This window comes from Hippopotamus amphibius, chromosome 4, assembly GCF_030028045.1.
Source record: "Hippopotamus amphibius kiboko isolate mHipAmp2 chromosome 4, mHipAmp2.hap2, whole genome shotgun sequence".
NCBI classification, from domain to species: domain Eukaryota; kingdom Metazoa; phylum Chordata; class Mammalia; order Artiodactyla; family Hippopotamidae; genus Hippopotamus; species Hippopotamus amphibius.
Genome location: NC_080189.1, coordinates 120,410,404 through 120,432,332, shown reverse-complemented (window position 1 = coordinate 120,432,332; position 21,929 = coordinate 120,410,404). Strand labels below are relative to the sequence as shown.

The 21,929-nt window shown below is 33.7% G+C and overlaps 1 protein-coding gene across 1 annotated transcript in view; it reads right to left on the bottom strand.

Moving 5' to 3' along the window:
• Positions 1-21,929, bottom strand: part of MALRD1 (MAM and LDL receptor class A domain containing 1) — a 578,637-nt gene that overhangs the window by 544,467 nt on the left and 12,241 nt on the right. Inside the window, exons 3-5 of the mRNA XM_057732597.1 lie at positions 20,191-20,331; positions 1,376-1,470; positions 1,126-1,287 (exon numbers count right to left, since the gene is read on the bottom strand). Coding sequence (XP_057588580.1) covers positions 1,126-1,287; positions 1,376-1,470; positions 20,191-20,331 — 398 coding nt within the window. The remainder of the gene's footprint in view (positions 1-1,125; positions 1,288-1,375; positions 1,471-20,190; positions 20,332-21,929) is intronic.

Below are 21,929 nucleotides of genomic sequence, written 5' to 3'. Positions count from 1 at the left end.
ATTATGTTTCCAACTATACAGTTCTCCTTAAGTCCTATCATCTAGGAGTCATTTAACTGTCTACTAAGTGATTTTCTTTCAACTTCTTTGGAATCCCATTTAGCTTTACAAAACCCTGAAAATTCCAACCTTCAGTGATTTTATGACAGATCAATTAAGAAAATATGCCATTCTTATATCTTATAATTCAATTTTTATAATAGAGGTCCTGCTCATTCTCCCATCTTCCCTCTTAGCCACTCAAAATTCAATCCAATTCAATCTCTATATTCAGGCAAGTGCTAAATCCATCACATAATCAGATGATTTTCTATTCTGTATCAAAATTATAAAATTATTATACTATTCTAATAATAGATGATAAAAGAAACCTACTTGGGTTAAACTGGCTCACAAACCAGGTTTAAAAAGCAAATCTGTTCAGAATAAAATTCTTTCAGATCCCAGTTTTAATTGGAAAAATTTGCTTGGCTGTCCAAAATGTTAAAGTGTGCAGGACTTTTTCTATACTATTAGATTATAATTTCTACCATCCATAAGTTTTTATTAGGCTGCATAAATAAGGTTGTCTTTTATAGGCTTGCACTGGCTTTAATTCTCAAAATTATTTTGGAAAATATAGGCTGTATTGAGTAATTTGAGTTTAACCATGAAATGAATCTGACAATGATTCCACTTCAACAGCATTTGGAATTACTATTTAAATCAAACAGCCTATTTTCCATTACCCAAGATAATCCTGTTCTCTCAACAGCATGAGAAAACTTTGGAAGTGATTCTTGAAAATAAAAAATGAAAAGAAAGAAGGTTTGAATAGTGAGATATAAAGGAAAGTGGAGGGGATTCAAAAAATTAGGAAGAGCATTAGAAAGTCATATTGAATATTTTACTGCTATATTAATGTATGTTAACATAGAATAATTTTAGTTTTGATACATACATTTAAAACTCTTTTAAACTGTCTTTTAGGGTGACTTGCCTGGGACTGTTCAGTTTTCAGCTCTTGAAAGTTCTGGCAGATTCAGACGACTGGGATGATTAATCATCCTGCTTTTAATTCACCTGGTGTTAAACATCTGTAGTTTGCCCTTTTTCCTTCAAAGACAGAAAATACAACATGCATACCTGAAATCTCTGGGGGCTCTGGATTTTGATGACATTCCTCTCCCACTGATTCTGAAGCCCAGCCATGTTTTGCCATAAATACCGTATAGGACCACCACAGGTAGTTTGAAAGCCAGCCGTTAACGTGCCGTTCATTTGGCCGGAGAAGTAATAAAATGTAATCTGTGAAAAATAATGCATGTCCAAACAATTATAATAAAGAAGTTCCCAAATGTGGAAAGTCCTTCAAACACTGTGTGCTTTCAAATACCTGACAAACATGTTGGTTATTCGTGGGAAGAAAAACTCTGCTTCTTAAGTTTGAGGAAGTAGAATCCACGTTGGGGACCAATGAGAGGAAGTGAGCTGTTAGAAACAAGAGTCAGTATGTTAGGTTCAGAGCCATCACTGGTAAACTAAAACACCAGGCAATATTTCAAGCCTATATCCACATTGGGGCAATAGATTTTTGTTTAAAGAATAAAATATTTAACTGTACCATTTATTTTTGCAAATGGTCTGGCTAATATTGTTACTTCGATATATTCCCCAGTAAAATAATTAATTGTGAGTGTACTCCCTATAACACTGTTATGGGCTGTAGTCCACAACCCAATTTATCTCATATAATTTAGAAAGCTATAACCCAGCAAAGATGGTATCCAGGGAAAACGCCGTACTGGAACTGCCCACCAAAACAAACAATTCAATGAAGAATTCAAAAGAGATCCTATTTTATTGTGCTTTTCTCCAGAAAGAATTGGATCCAAGAGTCCCAGCCCTTCCCAGGATTATAGAAAACAACACTGAGTCTCGATGCTCTCCTGTATACTGCAGTACAGACCATGCCAGTCGACTGTTACAATTTAGAGGCCTATAAAATAAACGTGGAACATTCCCTGGGCTTTCAAAGATATTTTGCAATGCTTGACAAGGTTATAGTGTATAATCTGGAAGCACTGTTTCCTGCTAATCTATTTGGTATGCCACTATTTGTCAAAAAGAATGAAAAAATGATGCTGGTGATGATTATGATGGCAAATCTACCCAAGTTATTCAGTAGTATTTGAAAGCTGTCTTGGAAATCAAATTTAATTGCCACATCATTGAGAGAATCAACAGTGAAATTATGAAACCTAAGAAACCTCTTCTTCCCTACAGCTATTCCAAAATTATACCCTAAAGAAGGAGAAAAAAGAACATTAATGACTACATATAGATATAGTCAGTGGCATAACTGAAATCCCTGCAATAACAGAAAATTTTCTAAGCAGGTATTACCTGGAATAATTTCATAAACATAATTTAGATGAAGAGTTGGTATCATGGTGATACGAGTGGACAATCATTAGTTTGCTCCTGCTTCATATTCAGCAGGTAAAGCAAATGTTAAGCAAGTGAATAATCAAATGAGCGTGACGAGACTTCGGAAATATCATTTGAGGTTTAAATTAAATTATGTGCAATACAAGTGGTAATAGTATTCAATGGTCCCTCAATTATTATTTATAAAAATTCAGCTACTAAAAAGCATTTGTGATACACATAGTAAAAATTATTTTCAATTGTCAAGGAAATTACTTAAATTAACCATGTCTATTTTTGAAAGTTTGGTCTTAAAAATCAGACTGATACATTAAGCTACTAAATAACAGAATAGCATTTTCAACAAAATAATAAATTATATAAATAGTTAAGCTAGGTGTTTTATAAATACAAACTATGTCATTTGGAACATTTCATGACACTGTAAATTGTCCTGTATTTTGTCAAAAATTAAATAAGATTAATTTTCAGGTTATCATAAAAAGTAAAGTTTTCAATTCAAAAACAACTTGAGATCCTTTGGCATTTGTTCTGGTAATAAACTTTTTTTCATGCAGTAAATAACTGTTCACAATGCACCCAATAGCAATATCTTTTTTTTTTTTTTACACTTTTAATTCCAACTTAGTGACAATAGCAACCATTTTTTCAAATGCACACTCAATTTTACCTTGTTCCCTATGAGTACAGATGTTCTTAAATTCACAGCTGGAGACGTTCCTTACAGAATACCATCTTAAAGAAAGTTTTCTTGTTTTCCCTAGGACTTTAGTCATCAAGTCTATGAGTATAAAAAAAGAAGCAGATCCTTGGCAGCATAAGTTTTTCCCACATGCCCATCCCCTCATCTGATACCCTTTCCTACTACTGGCTCTAACCATCAAGAAGAGACTTAAAAAGCTGATTAAAAGAAAAGGTATTCAATGGTCTCTCCACACATCTCTCTTAGTCCTTGAGGGAGCCTAGTAATATCATATCACACATACACACATCACCATCCTCATCAAGTCGCCTATTAATCTCTACCGTATTCATTTCAGTTTGTCCTCATGATTCATAAATTCCCATCCTATTTCTGCATCCATCAGAGCAACTACATAGCATATCTTTAAAACATTTAAAATAACCTTGTGATGAACTTATTAAAATCACAAAATAAGAATTATTAAAATTACAAAATAAGACAGCATGATTTCATTTATAATCTTAAATGTTTATGTTAAAGGGCTTTTTCTTCTCAGTTGCTGGTTAAGCGTAGGAGTAAAACCCCAGAAGTATGTAAAATATGAAAGCTACAAAAATCATGAATCAAGTTTTGAGAGCTAAATTCAATAACTTCGGCACTGAATTCCACCAACCTTGATCCTCAAAAAAGATAAGGTAGAATTTTCAGTCTCACTTTCTTCAACTACTGATAGGCAATCTTGCCTTTCCTCCATTTCCCAAGTCCTAAGTGATTAATGGGAATGAACATGAGTAGGAGAAACATAAATCCTATTGCATGCTGCAGAGTAACCAATGGGCTCAAAGGAACTCAAAAAACTGGGTATTTTAACAGAGATGATGTCCAAAAAAATCATGATGCAGGACTGGATCATTGCGACAAGATGCAAGGCCTGAAGCAAAAGTTAAAATGTCAAAACTTTTGGAAAAGTGTGTCCATTTGTGACAGAAATATGGCTCAGTTCAGGCAACAGAGGTTAAGTAACAGTCTTAGGTACAAACTCCTTCAAGTTGGTAGTTTCTTTACTAAATTCTATTTCCATTGAATCATAAGTTGTCTCATTCCTGTTCATTAAACTAGCAAGCTCAACATAACCACATAATATTTGCTAAAACTGTATAAAAGGATACCCTCAAATAGTAATTCCTCATAATTGCTAGCACTGTGTAAATAAATGACACCATATAAATTTAAGTCTGCCTCAGTAATAAAAGGTTAGGTGAATCGCTTTAGGAAATCATAAAACATACAATAAACATGAGAGTGACATTAATAAAAATGTCAATTTACAGAACTCTGAAAATTTTTCTCCCTTATAAAAGCAATGTAAATACTGGCAAAAATAGCCATAGTAAAGATTATGACAAACTGAAGACCTTTTATTCAATAAATAACTGAACCTCAGTAAAAACAGTAAATTTTAGGTTTCGTTTTGTTTTTTGTTTGTTTTTTTTAACTTGGCCCTATTCCCACTGGCCACTCTCCAGCTCCACAGCAACTAGAAAAAATGGCACCCACACTCCTGGTGCAGTATGGCAAGCCCAGGAATGAGCAGAATAGAGTTAAAATTCTTTCAAGCCTCATCATGAAGTAATGATCATTATTTGACATGTCTGGTGTTTTCTGAAAGACACCACTTATAAGACTGTCTGAAATTGCCCAATGCAAATAGATTCTTCACAGTAGGCATGTGTTGAAAACAATTATTGGCAAGTGTTTTAACTTTATAGTTGCCTGGTGCGGTATTTAACATATGGGGCCAACAACAGACTAATCAAAAGCTTAGAGCAAAACCGGAAACTGAAATGTCCCATGGGAGCTTTGAAATACTCCAACCTATTCCTACAAACCTATAGGGACATGTGCATGCACAGGGCTGTACACGTGTTCTGGAATGACCTGAAAAGGCCCTAAGCTCTCATCTCTGGCTGGCTTCGAGGCTCTCTTAAGGCAGGAAGTGAAGAATAAGACAGAGATATCAACTGCCTAGGTAAGTATTGAAGGTACACCACAATAGAGTCCCTCAACAAACACTGGGAAATTTATTGGTTCCAGGTATTTAAGAAACTCTTTCCAGCTGACCAAGCAGGGAAGTCAATAGACACACATGACAAGAATAAAGACTTTACACAATTAGTCCAGGAGAGTCACTAAACCAAAAAACAATAAATACAACAAACCCCAAAAACAAACTGTAAAAGGGAAACAGATTTCTACATTTGCCACATTTTATTGTTTTAACTGTCCCTATTTCAAAAGAAATTATGAGAAATGCAAAGAAACAAAACAATGTGACTCATCCAGGGGTAAAAAGCGATCAAACAAAAGCATCTCTGAGAAAGCCCTGACATTGGACCTACTAAAAAAAAGCCTTTAAATTAGCTATTTAAAATATTTCAAAGAGCTAATGGAAACCATGTCTAAAGAACAAAGAAACAATGAGAATGATGTCTTACAAAATAGACTGTCAATAAAGAGATATGAATTATAAAATCAGTAACTAATCATTATAATTGTTATACTTGATAAAAATCAAACTCAAAAATCAGTGTTGATGGGCACACAATATATTAAGATGTAATTTGTGGCAGTAACAGCACAAAGGTGGGGAGAATAGAGCCAAGTAGGACAAATTTCTTATATAACACTGCAATTAAATTGTATTAATCCAACATATTGTTGTAATCCCTAAAGCAGCCAGCAAAATACTTCAAAATTTTATATATGTATAAAATATATAGTATATATTACATATATTATATAATACATACAGAAAATATATATGTAACACAAAAGAAAACAGTAATGGAGGAACAGAGTAACAAGAAAGACATAAGACAGAAAACAAATAGCAGATAGCAGATATAAATCCTATTGTATCAGTAATTATGTTATATGTAAATAAAGTCTCCTATCAAAAGTCTGAGGTTGATATATTATATAAAAACATATGCCTACAATTCAACTACAAAAAAAAAAAGGCTGAAAATAACGAAATACAAACAATATAACACAACTAAAAGAGAGCTGGAAATTTAAAAAAAAAAGTATTTTAACACACCAAAAAAAAATGCTACTAGAGACAAATAAGAACAATTTATGAGAAAAAAATTAACCCATCAAAAAATAACAATTATAAATATACATGCACCTAAAACCAGAGCCCCAAAATATAAGCAACAAAAGCTAACAGAATCAAAGTGAAAATAGAGAATTCAATAATAATAGTTGGAAACATCAACACCCCATTTGTAAGAATGAATAGAACAATTAGAGGATCAGTAAGGATATAGAAGACTTGAGCAACACTTTAAACCAATTAGACCTACCAGACACATATAGAATATCCTATCCAACAACAGCAACATGCATATACTTCTATTGTGCACACAAAATATTCTCCAGGAAAGAACTTATTTTAGGCCACTAAACAAGTCTCAATACATTTAAGAGGATGTTCACTGTACAAGTATGTTCTACAGCTACAATGGAATGATTTGAGTCAAGAGCAGAAAGAAATGTGGGAAATTTGCAAATATGTAGAAATTAAATTACACACTCCTAAATAATCAATGGCTCAAAGGTGAAAATCAGAAGAGAAATTAGAAAATTCTTTAGATGAATAACTAATTTAACTGCATCTCATACACTTTGAAACTAAAAATACAATGTATCAAAATGCATGAGATGCAGTTAAATTTGTGCTTAGAAATAAATTTATACCTGTAAATTACTAAATTAAAAAAAGTTTTAAAATCAACAATCTAAACTTCCACCTTACAAAGCTGGAAGAGCAAACTAAACCCAAAGGAAGAGTAGAAGAAAACAGTAAATATTAGAGCATAAATAAATAGAGAATAGATAAACAATAGAATAAAATTAAATAAACCGAAACTTGGTTTTTGGAAAGATCAACAAAATTAACAAATCTTTCACTAGACTGACCAATAAAAACAAAGAAGACAACTCAATTTACTGAATGAAAAGTGAAACCTGGGTCAGAACTACCAATTTTATAGAAATAAAAAGAATTATAAGGAACTATTAACAACCACAGGCTAACAAACTAGATAACCTAGATGATACGAAAAAAAAAAAAATCCTAGCAAGACACAAAAGCTGATTCAGGACCAAAAGTGACTCAAGAAGAAACAGAAAATCTGAATAGATAAGAGAATGAATCAGTAATCAAAAAGCTCTCCACAGAGAAATCCTCAGTCACAGAAGAATGAACTAGTGAACTCAGTACAACATTTAAAGAATTAACACTAACTTCTCCAACTCTTGCACAAATTATAAGAGGAAAGAACAATTCTTGACTCATTCTTCGAGGCCATCATTTCCTTGATACCAAAACCTAACAAATATATCACAAGAAAAGAAAATTACAGATCAATATCCCTGATTGATATAAATGTAAAAATACTAAACAAATACTAGAAAGCCTCAATGAGAAAGACAAAGATATAAAAAGGGTTATTCACCATGACCAAGTGGAATTTATCCCAGGAATCCAAATTTGGTTCAACATATGAAAACCAATCACTATATGAAAACTAATCACTATAAAACACCCTATAAATAAAGGCCAAAAATGACATATCATCTCAGTAGATGCAGAAAACATATTTGACAAAGTCTAACACTTTCTCATGATAAAAGCACTTCATATGTTAGAGACACGAACATGCTTACCTGATAAATGACATCTACAAAAAGCCCTGAGCTAACATCAAACCTGAGGGTAAAAGTTTAAAAAGTATTTCCCCTAATAGAAATAAGGATATCCGCTATCATCAATTCTATTCAACACAGCACCAGAGTTTCTAGGTAGGCAGTTAGACAAGCAAATAACAGGCAGCCAGAATGGAAACAGAAAGTAAAACTATCTCTATTTGCAAACAATGTGGTCTTGTACATGGAAGGTCCTAAGGAACCATGCGATTACATCAGCCCATTAGAACAGGTGGGGATAATTTTCCCACATTAAGATTAGCTAATTGGTAACATTAATTACAACTACAAAGTCCTTTGATAGATGTACCTAGATTAGTGTTTGAACCAGGGGATGAGAATCTTGGGGGGATGTCTTTAGAATTCTGCCTACTACAATTAGTGGGCACTAATTTGATTCTCGTTCCATTTGCTGTGTTATAAGGTATTGACCAAAGTTGATGAGGCCTAAAGTAGTTGAGTTCCTATGAGTTCTTCCTTTGCTAATTCAGTTGTAGGACATAGGATCGGCATAACTACTCATCAGAGTTGTAAGACTTCATTTGCAGAGAATTAAAATCTGCCAGGTCCTTTCCAACCACTTTAATTGGTAAAAGTCCCTGTCCACTTTCGTTTGGCAGAATCTCAGTCTATTGACCATTTGGCTATAATTCAACAGATACATTCTTTGAAATCTGTATTATATTTATTTCAATATAGTTTTATTTTGTTTGATGTATTTCTGTTCAGTATGGATTTAGCATGCAGCTGAATTAATTTGAAGAATATATACTCATATGAATTTAACAAATAAACAAGTCACCTGCCTATAAAAATTAAATTTCTACTAAAAGGAAAGCAAATAATACACAGGAAAAAAAGTCTATGTCTACAGAGAAATTGTAGAATGTATTATTTTTTGGCTTTAATTAGTGAAATAATATCAGTTACTTTAAGATAGACAGGTTGACTACTTATTTATGTGAAGTAATTTCATTGATGTCTTATCAGTTAATTTAAAAAAATAATCTAGTTTGTCAATTATAATTCCCTGACTCATACATTACCTGAATTTGAAATAAAAGAAATGAAGAAATAAACAAATATGGTATTATCCAATAAAAAATAAGCATCACGTTTATACAGGAATTATGTAAACCTCATATTATTCAAAATACACACACAATGCAGGCACACATCAAGAACCTTGATATCATGAACTTGGCAATCAAAGAATTTGTGAGGAAAAAAAAAAACAGAAGCTCTCTGCAAAATACTACTTGAGGCAAAATGAATTGTGAAGTACCAAACGTGCATGCCTTTGAAATTCATAATGTAGTGGTGGCTGAGGAGTTGTATATTCAACAATCCTCTTGTTTCCATCGCCCGATGGGACTGTATTGGTAAGAGGACTGTCAGCTGTGAAGGCGTTTGGGTAGAGATGGGAAAAGAAGGAAGGAAATTGTACTGATGAGCAAGATCAGTAACCTTTGGGTGACATCATTCTTGAAGTTCCCAAATACACTTTTGGCCTAATCTTCATTTTCAGAGACAGTATTCTCTACCCATAGCTGACTGCTTTATCGTTGCCTGGGCACACCAAGTATCTCTACATGGTCCTTATGCGGTTCTTTTAGTCTGAAATATCATTTCTTTCACTTCCTTGTCCATTGAAACACCACTCGTCTTTCAAGTCCTTTCTCAAATGCCCTTCTCCTTTCCAGTGTCACAATTTACCTATAGCCACAGAGCAATTTGCTCAGACTAACATTATAGCACTTTTCAAATTTCTCCCTGTATTAAAATTAATTGGGTTATTCTTGAGAATGCTTTCCAAAGAGATCATAAACACTGATATGCAACATGTATCTTAAAAGTCTTTATAATATTCACAGCCTTTATCACAATGCCTTATACACCCTGGAGTTAATAAGAGCTCTTGAATTGAAATTAACAATTGATACCAACATATAAAAATATATGTTCATAAACATAATTTTTCATCTTTAACTTTTAAACTAGTGTAACTACAATATTAAAAATACAATGTAAAACTACACTGTATTTCCACTTAATGAACACAATTCTTACTTTTATTTTTAATATTAAAAACAGCCTTAACTACTGTAACAAAATCTCCTCCATAAATGAAAATTCAGATGAATTTTTAAATAACAGTGTAATAAAGCTGATTTTTATGCAAAATCAGAGTACAGATTAAGGTAAACTTCACCTATGTTTGCTACAAAAATGAGCTGAACACGGACCACTAAAATTAACTTATCTGTTAGAGGAGGAATTTTATCCTTTACTTATGTATCCCCCTTGCATATTGTCAGATGCAAAAATGCTCAATTAATGTTTACTGAACAGACTAAGGGACAGCAAACTAAGACTTGCAGACAAATCTCACCTCCCACCCGATTTTGTATGGCCTGAGAGCAAAGGGTTTTTACACATTTAAATGGTTAAAAAAATTCAAAAGAATAGTATTTTATGACATGTGAAAGTTATATGAATTATAAATTCCAGTATATATCAGTAAAGTTTTATTATAAACTAGTCATGCTTTATTTTTAAGTATTGTTTATGGCAACTTTCACAGCATGGTGGAACAGTTCAATAGTTGGGACACAGACTGTATAGCCTAAAAAGCCACAATTATTTACTATCTGGCCCTTTAAAATAATATGCAGATCTCTGGAATAGAAGGGGTATAAGGTTAATGTCTCCATTACTAAATTGCAGCTTCACTGGGGACAAGCTTTGTGTTCTTATTCACTATTATATCTATACATACACAGTGTGTGGAATAGCATATATGCTCAATAAAAAGTTTTCAAATATTTAAAATAATAAACATTACTTTTTCACTAACATCAAAATAAACAGATATTAAGACTATAAAGGCTGTAAAAACTTGATCTAGAGAGAATATGATATTCTTTTTTCTGTTTTTTCTTTTTTGCTGTTTCCTCTTAAAATAATCCAATTCACTGTCTAAATAATGCAGCCTGCCAAGTATTGAGAAATAGATTATGGTTTCCAGTGCCCTTTAGAAAGGGCAGCATAGATCAGTTTAGGACACACTGGGATTAGAAAACCCTGTTGTGAATATAAGGCTTTTATTAAAAAAAAAAAAAAATCTAAAAGCTGGGACCTTGGTAGGCTTTAAAGATAAACAAAAGGGGCATATTTCTGTGCTAATAGAAAGTTGGAGGAAGCGATCAGAAAAAAAGTTTGATTCCCTTAGGCCAAAGCTACCAAATAGATAGGCTACCATTTCAGCTAAAACTCCGATAGAAAGGTTGCTATTTCCTTAGATTGAAGAATCAGGTAAAGAAGCCAAGGACATACAGGTCCACCATAAAAAAAGGGAAGAATTCTAGAAAGAAAAGAGCCAGAAAAAGGGGTGACCTATGTTCTATGAATAAACTCTACCCAAATCTCTGCCTAAAACTGAAACATGCATGTGCAGGAAGCACTTCTAGTAACTAAAGCTAGAGGAACTGAATTGATATTTGAACTACAGAACAGAATTCTTTATTTGAGTCTAAGCAAGTTAAACATCTACTTAAAAAAATAAATCATAAATACTCTCAAGAAATATAACAGAATCCAGAGACTCTACAGTAGTAAATTTACAATGTCATAGATATAATCCAAAATTATTTAACAGACAAAGAACCAGGGCTTCCCTGGTTGCACAGTGGTTAAGTATCTATCTGCCAATGCAGGGTACACAGGTTCGAGCACTGGTCCGGGAAGATCCCACATGCCATGGAGCAACTAAGCCCATGTGCCACAACTACTGTGCCTGCACTCTAGAGCCTGCGAACCACAGCTACTGAGCCCATGAGCCACAACTACTGAAGCCTGCACGCCTTGAGCCCATGCTCCGGAACAAGGGAGGCCACCGCAATAAGAAGCCTGTGCACTGCAATGAAGAGTAGCCCCCACTCTCTGCAACTACAGAAAGCTGGCGTGCAACAACGAAGACCCAAAGCAGCCAATTGAGAAAGAAAAAAAAAAGGCCCAACAAAGCCAAAAAATAAACAAATAAATTTATTAAAAAGAAAAAGAACCAGAAAAATATGAGCATATCATGGGGAAAGACAGTCAAGAGAGGTCAATTCTGAGATGATGCAAACAAGGATTTTTAAATTACAATTATATTTATGCTCAATCATATTTATTTTTATATTTATAAAACTATATTTACTCAGAAGTAAAGGACAATACACTCATAATGCACAAAAAGATAAGAAATCGTAGTAGAGAAATTAATACAATTTAAAAGTAATCAAATGAAAATTTTTATACAATATCTGAAATTTTTTAAAAGATCATTGGATGGGCTTATAAGCATAATAAAGATGACAAAGAAAAAAAAATCACACAAGTTGAAAATAAATCACCTGAAATTGTTCAATGTGAGAAAACAAAAAATCAAAATATATGGTAAGATCCTCAATAACAATATGTTAGGCATGTTGTCTACCATAATGATGACTGAAGTCCAGGAAGGAGAGGATGGAGGGAATAAGATGGGAAAAAATATCTGAATAAATAAGGGGAGATCACTTTCCAAGAATGGTGGAAAAACAATTTAAGATTCATGAAGCGTATTTAACCTGATTAGGACTTTTAAAATCTCATGCCTAGGCACACCATAGCCAATTGCTTAAAACCAACATAAAAGATCTTGAAAGCACCAAAAAAACTACATTAAATATAGCAAAACAATAATTTTAATAATTGTGAATGCCACATTAGGAAATAGGGAAGACGGAAGATGGGGAAATAATATCTCTAAAGCACTAAAAGAAAAATATGTCCATGAAAAATTCTATATCTAATGAGGACATATTTCATGAATAAAGGGAAAATAAAGACATTTTCAGAAATGGAAAATAACAATTTGTCATCCGCAGAACTGGACCACAAGAAATACTAAAGGAAATTCTTTAAGCTGAAGAGAAATGATACTAGAGACAAACTCAGATGGTCAAAAGAAATGGAGATTATTGCCACTACTGAATATAAAAGAATATTTTTCTCTTAATTTATTTTAATAGTATTTAAAGAAAACAGCATTGACGTGAGATTTATAATTTATGTAGATTATAAATGCAATACATGGGATCACTATAAAATAAAGGACAATGAGAAAAGGATAAATGACCTATGCTCTTCTAAATTTTCTACATTATAAACATATTTTACTCATACAATATCAATTTTAAGTATATTATAAAGAGTTAAGAGTATATGCCATAATCCCTGGACCGACCACAAAATTAAATGTTAAGACATACATCTAAAAAGCCAAGTAAAATGGGATTTTTTAAAATATTCAAATAATCCCCAGGAAGGCAGAAAAGGAAACCAAAAGGATCAAAAACAGAATGTTCAAACAGAAAATAAAATGTTGACATAAATCTAACAATACTAATTATTACATTAAATTAAATGGATTAAACACTCTAATGAAAAGAATTATCATAATGGATACAAAAGCAAGATTCAACTATATGCTGTCTACCAGTGACACACTTTAAGAATAAAGACACAGGTTGAAAACAAACGATAGGAAAAAATATACCATAAAAACAACATAAGACAGATGACTTACACGCTATTTTATGACCTTAACCTAACTGATAGTTATAGACCAACTATACTCAATAACTGCAGAATACATGTTCTTTTCTAATTCACCTGGTATTTTCACCAAGAGAAATTATATGCTGTGTCATAAACTAAGTCTCAAAATATTTTAAAAGATTAAAACAAAAGAATGTATTACACCAAAGGTAATTAAATTAGAAGTCAATAATAATATGTCAAAACCCCAAAAATATAACATTTGGAAATTCAACAACACACTTCTAAATAATCCATGGATCGAAGAATAAATTGCAAAGGAAATCAGAAAATGTTTGGCCTGAATAATTAGTATCAAAACTGGTGAACCAAAAGTTCCGCCTTAGGAAACAAGGGGGAGGGGGAAAAAAAAAAGGAAAATCCTAAGTAGAAGAGGAGAGGAGGTAAAACACACATAATTAAGAGCAGGAATAAGGGGGGTTGTTGCTATACATTCTACAGACATTGAAAGGGTAACTGACTGTTAAAAACAATTTCGTGTCAACAAATTTGACACAGTAAAAATAGAAAAAGTGGATTTCATGAAATTAAAGACTTCTATTCATTAAAACTATCAATAAGAAGATTAATACACATCCCACAGACTTGGAAAAAATATTTGTAAGCATAAATCTTAGAAAGAACGGGAAGCTAAGACATTTAAAAACTGGTACAAGGAACTCTCATTCATTGCTAATGGGAATACAGAATGGTACAGCCACTTTGGGAGACCGGCAGTTTCTTTGGAGGCTCAAGATGGAGGGGATATTGGGATATATGTATACATACAGTTGATTCACTTTGTTGTACAGTAGAAAGTAACACAACATTATAAAGCAATTATACTCCAATAAATATGAAAAATAAATAAACAACAACAACAAAAAACAACTAAGCATACTCTTACCATAGAATTGAACTATCATGTTGCATGGTATTTATACAAAGGAACTGAAAATTTATGTCCACACAAAAACTAGTACCTGGATGTTTATGGCAGATTTATTCATAATTGCCAAAATGTAGAAACAACCAAGATCATTTCTTTTTAGTGGTGAATAATATTCCATAGTCTGCAGAATATTATTGGAATATTATTCACCACTAAAAAGAAATGATCTATCAAGCCATGAAAAAATATGTATTCTGATGTAGAATTTTTGTAGCAGGGAAGGTGTGTATATGTGGGGACATGGGGTGTACAGGAAATCTGTGATGGCTGTTCAATTTTGCAGTGAATGTACTCCAAAATTAGACCCTATTTTAAAAATTACAATTCATTCAAAAAGACAAGTAGCCCAATAAAAATTAAGGAAAAATATGAACAGAAAATTTACAAAAGATACATTAATAGCCAAAAAGCTCATGCAAAAGAGACCAGTATCCATAGCCACCAGGAAAATTCAAATTCAAAAAACAATGAGATACTACCATATACCTAGCAGGATGGTCCAAATGAAACCAGTAAATAGCAAATATTAACAAAGTTATAGAACAACAGGAACTCTCGTAGATTGTTGGTAGAAGTGTGAAATTGTACAGCTACCTTAGAGAAAGCTCTGGCAGTTCTCATAAAATATCCATTAACACAGCATTTCACTTCTAGGTATTTACCAAAGAGAGTTAAAAACATATGTTCACAAAGACTTGTACAAAAATGTTCATAGCAGTTTTATTCATAATAGCCCAAAACAGGAACAAACACAGATGTCCATCAATAGGAGGACAGATGAATAAACTTATTTGATTGCAAACTACTCAGCAATAAAAAGGAAAATGATATGTGCTATAACCTGGATGAATCTGAAGGCATTATGCTAACTGAGAAAAGCCTTACATAAAAGGGTATATACTGCATGAGTTCATTTATATGGCATTCTAGAATAGGCAAAACTATAATCTACGGAGGGGGATAAAACAGTGATTATTTTGGGAGCAGAGGGTGGGAACAAGGATTGACTAGGAAGGGACCTGAGGGAACTTTCTGGTGTAACAGTAATATTCCACATTTTGTCAGGGGGTTGACTTGCACAGATGAATGCATTTGTCAGAGCTTACCCAATAGCACACTTAAACATGACTATTTTTAGTGTAGACAAAATGGTGTTTTTTTTTTTTTTTGGCACACGGGCTTAGTTGCTCCACGGCATGTGGGATCTTCCTGGAGCTGGGATCGAACCCATGACCTCTGCGTTGTCAGGCAGATTCTTAACCACTGCACCACCTAGGAAGCCCTGGTGTTAGTTTTGATGTTGGGGGTATCCGTTTTCAAAAGATGATGAAGCTGGAAACCCTTGTCTTCCTTTTATTTATTAATTTATTCAACATTTATTCAGCAGATAGAATGCACCAGACTCTGTAGTAAGACATTTCATTCCAAACTTGTAATTTATCCTGATTTTTAACATTAGCATTAATTTTACTTAAATGCTAAATACCCAGCCCCCAATATGCTCTGCTTTTTCCATAGTGGAAAAGATTTTTATGAACTTCAGATTATTTGGGGATAAAGGATACATTCCAAAATGTATGGGATGTGCAGAGATTGCTAATATTGCAAGGTAAACCAAATAGTGTTTTCTCTCTTTAAACACATTATTAAAGACCTGATGTAAAATGAAATTGAGACCATTCAGTGTGTGCATCCAGTCTCAACCACCTCTTTCATTTATGAGCCTAAGCAGTCCATGCAGGTACTAGGTCTCCTCAGAAGGAAAAAGGAAAAAAGAACTAATGAATGCTGAACTCTAGCACAAGGGCAAACTTCTTCTTGAAGGGCCAAATAGTACAGGCTTTGTGGACATATGGTCTGTCACAATCACTCAACTCCAAGGTTGTAGCACAAAAGCAGCCACAGACAATTTGTAAGTGGACATAGCTGTGTTGCTACAGAACTGTATTTACAAAAATAGGAAAATGACCCATAGGAAGGACATGGTTTGTTGACCTCTGCATCTAGTTAATGATACCATGCTGATGTATTTGCAGTAAAGTCATTCCTGTAAGTTTCTTTGAATGCACAGAAAATATGGTAGATTGATGGCTGGAGAAGGGGGTGGGTAGATGGATAGATATTGATAAAACAAACACAGTATAGTAATTTTAATTATATAACCTAAGTGGTGGGTATACGGTTAGTCACAGTAAGTTTTTTCAAATTTTTCACATTCTTGAAAATTTTTATAATAAAGGGTTGGGGGGGGACATGCTAATAAAAAATAAATGGGTGCATAGATCCTGTTTATAGCTCACTAAGCAAAATAGAGCTAACATGGCCATAAATTAAGAAACAGTGTAGATGAAACTTTCAAAACTATTTCGTGCCACCCAACAACCCCACATGACCAAAGAAATGCCCCAGAAATGGGTCCTGCAGGTGTGTCTGTAGAGAATAGCAAAGGCCCTCCAGTGCTAGACTATGATCATCATATCTGCCTAGAACAAAAATAAAAAGGCTGGATGCTGTTTAATAGTGTGTGTTTCATAATATATGGGTTTTAGACCTAATTTAACAATTGGTTACAATAAAAAAACTTCTCCTAGTCCCATTTAAACCTAATTTTAAATACCCAAATAAGAACAATAATCTGTGATATAAAAGGAAACATTAACTTTTCAAATAAATTATTTTTTATTTTTGATATCCAATATAGTTTAGCTTTAAGGAGAACTATACATTTTACAAACCTCATATCACCTTTACTATCAGCTGAACTCTAGAATTATTTAAAACTCATATTTTTGTAAGAACTTAAATTTATAAGAAAAACTCATTTTTATGAATTACAAGGAAAACTATTATATTCCATTCTTTAAAAAAAAGTTTTACTATCATTGCAAAGATGTATTTGAATTTGTGTAATGATACTATTTTATCTAACTACAATGCTACATACTTTTAAAAATCAATACTACATCTTAATCACTCTGCCTCAAGCTTTAGTAGACTTTAAATATTGACACAGTGATGTTTTTAACATTCTAATAGATTTTCAAACCTAGCTCTGAAAACTTCTCAAGGCATTGATTACATGATGAAAAATATTATTCTGGAGCACCAGTGAATTATTTCAAGTGTAAATTAATCAAAAATTTTATTAATACTCATGAAATAAGGATTTTTGAATGGAGATAAGATTCCAGCGTGACTATTTTTCCATAAACATTTTTAAGCACCTTATATCTGAAGGCAAAACATTTGCTTATTTAAAACTATCTCTAGGGAAGTACTCATATCTTGACATTTAATTGTAGTTATAAGAGACACATCACTATTATTAAAATCTCTAGCCTTTGATTATTACGCAAGGCAACATTTTGCCCCCCTTTTCCTTAGTATTATTATTATTTCCATTTTACAGGTGAGGAAACTGAGACCACACAGCTAGCAGGTTAGCAGGGCCAGGGTTCAAGACCAACCAGTCTAACTCCAGAGATCTCAAATCAAACCAAGCAATATAGCTAAGAGAGTGTCTGCCTATATAACATCTCAATTTTGATGTGAATTGATCCCATTTTATCTCTTTGCTAGGTTCTCAAAAAATTAGCATGGCAAAATAAGAAAAAGGAAGAAAGAAAGAAAGAAAAGAAAGAAAGAGAAAGAAAGAAAGAAAGAAAAGAAAAAAGAAAAGGAAAGAAAGAAAGAGAAAGAAAGAAAGAAAGAAAGAAAGAAAGAAAGAAAGAAAGAAAGAAAGAAAGAAAGAAAAAGAAAGAAAGAAAGAAAGAAAGAAAGAAAAAGAAAAGGAAAGAGAAAGAAAGAAAGAAAAGGAAAGAAAGAAAGAAAGAAAGAAAGAAAGAAAGAAAGAAAGAAAGAAAGAAAGAAAGAAAGAAAGAAAGAAAGAAAGAAAGGAAGAAAGAGAGGGAGGGAGGGAGGGAGGGAGGGAGGGAGGGAGGGAGGGAGGGAGGAAGGAAGAGGGATGAAAAGGAGGAGAAAAGAAAAGAGGTGGAGATCCTGAGGTTGTCTAACGTCAAGATGTGGAGGCAAGAACAGAATCAGAGCCACTTATAACATAAGAAAATATCAAGTACATGATGGAACCAGGGTAAGTAAATACATACTGTGAAAAATCTTCTTCTAAGTACAAGGAAAAACCAGTGGGGAGGCTCCAAAAGGGAAATGGTATTACAATGGCTAAAATTTGGGAACCAGATTCAATATCATCATCTAACACAACTGAATCCATAATAAAAGTTTTATGATTTCCAGTGAGTCATTGGTCCTGTTTGCAAAGCTGGTCCTTTCTTCTTTTCCTCTTTGGTGATAAAGTTGGCTTATTCCTAAAAATTGTTAAAAATTCTTTAAAACTTATTTTTGTCATCAAAGCCAAAGAAAATAAATTCCATTTTACTTACATAAGAGTTAAAATTAGTAACACCGAAATTATTCAGAAATGTACTAAACATCAACTTTATCCGATATTTTGTGACAAGTTCTACTTACAATATCTTACATAGCTCTTAAATCCTATGACAGATTTTAGAGTTGAGAAAACCAAGGCTTAAAAAGTAAATTGCTCAAGATTATACAGCTAGTAAGTGACAGAGCCACGACTCTAAGCACATGTATAGTATTTATGTAAATATTTCCAAACAACCAACATCTAATTGCTTTAAACTATCTCTAGGGAAATACTCATATTTAACCTTTAATTGTATTTATTTGAGAAAGTATACAATTTTTTCAGATCTTTATCGGAGTATAATTGCTTTACACTGTTGTGCCAGTTCCTGCTGTACAACAAAGTGAATCAGCCACATGTATACATATATCCCCATATCCCCTCCCTCTTGAGCCTCCCTTCCACCCTCCCTATCCCACCCCTCTAGGTCATCACCAGAGAAGTATACATTTTATTTTAAAAAAATCACCAGCCTTCAATTATTTCTGCCTGGCAAAAGATTACCTCTTTTTATATCACATGTAAGCCCATCAGATGAAGGCAGGCACAGAGTCAATTTTTGCTCACTAAATTTTTTTTTAAGTAAAATAGAAAGTTTATTTTGAAACCCCCCTCCCCGCCAGCCACTTTTCTTTCTTTTGACCCTGTGTCTCTTAACATACTGGTCATCACTCTATGCCCTGGTCATAAGAGAAATTGTACTGGCACAGACAAGCAGCCTTGAAATCTCTGAATTCAGTGTGGCACCTCTTGCTTGCTGATATGGAGACACAAATACCATTTCTGGTTTCCTGGCACTCACTAAAGTATCTTAATCACCTGGTATAAAATGGTGAATGAATGAAGCTCATTCGTTTGCAAATAAAGACACGAACGAATGTCTGGCTCCAGTGCCACCTCATAAGCTAGTGACCAGCCCATCAGAGCTTCCTAGTCAGCCAGAGAAAACAAGTGTCACCAGCGAACACTAAAATTATTCTAGACAACAGGAAAGCTATTTCACAAATTAATCTATGCAGTATTATGTTTAAATTTCACAGTTTCCTTACAGTGTCAAAATAGCTAGAAAATCCCAATTATTATGTAGATAGACCTTTGGGGTCCTAGGAACCCAATTATAAGAATCTAATATGACATTTTAGAATCATAAATACCTTGAATATGGTTAAAGAACATATAAAATTAGACATTACCTTCATTAATATCTAACTATCAGCCACGATTCTACTGTCCTTATCAACCACTTGACAAAAAAATAAAGAAGTTCAAAGCATTTACCAGACATATCACCGTTGTGATCATAAAAGGGCGGTGATGGGCCAGCCATCCCATTCCTCCTTGTCCAGCCAAGTCGCAGACTCTGATCTTGCGTCATACTACAGAGCCCATCCTCAAAATCACATCTTTCAAAACTGGAGCCTGATGGGAGAAAAAAGAAGTTAGCTTTCACAACCCCATGCGGCTTTTTAAGAAATAAGATAATAGGTGAAAAAGAAAACTCAGGAATAAATGACAAATAGAGATGGACATCAGGATGATTTTTCACAATTTAAGTCTACTTTATCAATGCAAAGCCTTTCTGCATATGACATTTCAATGAATCACCACATGTTAAAAAACAGTGCGGTCAGACAGAAAGAATGATGCACGCGAGGTCAGAAAACGGAGGACCTCATCCTGCTGTTGTCTCTTGTGAACTGCGGGCCTGGCTAACACACTTCGCCACACCAAGCCCTTTTCTTCGCCTATGAAGCTAAAATAATGACATCCTGCCCTGTCTCCCTCAAATGGCTGCTGTGAGAATCTAATGACATACTGTATATAAAAATACAACTCAGGCACCACAGAAGATGAGGAATTATTATTAAGGGTACATCTTCAAATCCATCTTAATGTTGCAGCCATATCAGAATCTCAGATTTGGGCAGACCAACTCACAGAGGACCCCCTGACTCAAATTCAGCCATCGTGGCTGTGATGCACCCCTGGAATCAAGCATAGCACCTCCCTGTTGAATGTCAGTGTTCTTAAAAACCTTGGTGTTTATCACAACAAAGGCATTTTTTGGCTGTTGTTTTTTTTTTCCTCTGGGTATAAGTGATCCAAGAGGCTTGGGAGAAGAAGGATTTGGACACTTGGTTGTTCACAATAACCACCCAGGGAGGGCTTTATTCCATTATCCATCATCTGCAAATGTCACTCTCTAAAAAACAGATGAATTCAACCGCAAGTCTACCATTCCTGGGTTGTAGCTCTTAGTAACTGGAGATTTTCCTTTGACAAGTTTGTTCTTGTCCTAACTGATTGCATTAGCCACAGTGGTTATTCTGATTAATAGACAGACAGTGCTTGGCAACCCAGTGACAAAAAGATAATTTTTATTTAATCACATTTTGGACAAAATATTATTTAGTAATAACGCATCTGGTGCATACAGTTGAGACCGTCCATGTGAGTACTGAAAGCTGAATTAGAAACTACACTTTTAAACATTAGCAGGTTTTAACCTGCTTTATTACCAGTGATCTGTTTTATTAATTTTACTGCTAGATTCCTTATTTGGAAAGATTTTACAAAGCAGCTGTATTCTGTAATATTATCAGCAATCTTAATAGCTATAATTTACTGAGGGAGATCGGTGCTAGGCATTCTCCTTGCAGTAGCTTATTTACTCCTTACAACAACCTTATTAAGCAGACAGCTAGTGAATGTTGGGGCCAAGATTACAACCTAGGTCTTTTTTGACTCCAGAACCTGAATTCTTCAAGCTCTATTTTAAGGTCTCATTGTTAATCCACTAATTCATTTTTACCAAAGACCTAGAATTAGAGGTCTGTCAGAGTTTGGGAAACCAGTATTTCTAGGCAGAATTGATGTCATTCTATCTAAAAGCTAAAAAAAAACTTGATTAGCCTATGAATCCATACCATGGTTAAATTTGCGCTTGCCTTAAGGCCTTTGAAATATTTAGAATAGCCAAAATATTCCAATCATTACCTCATGGACCCTTAATGGCC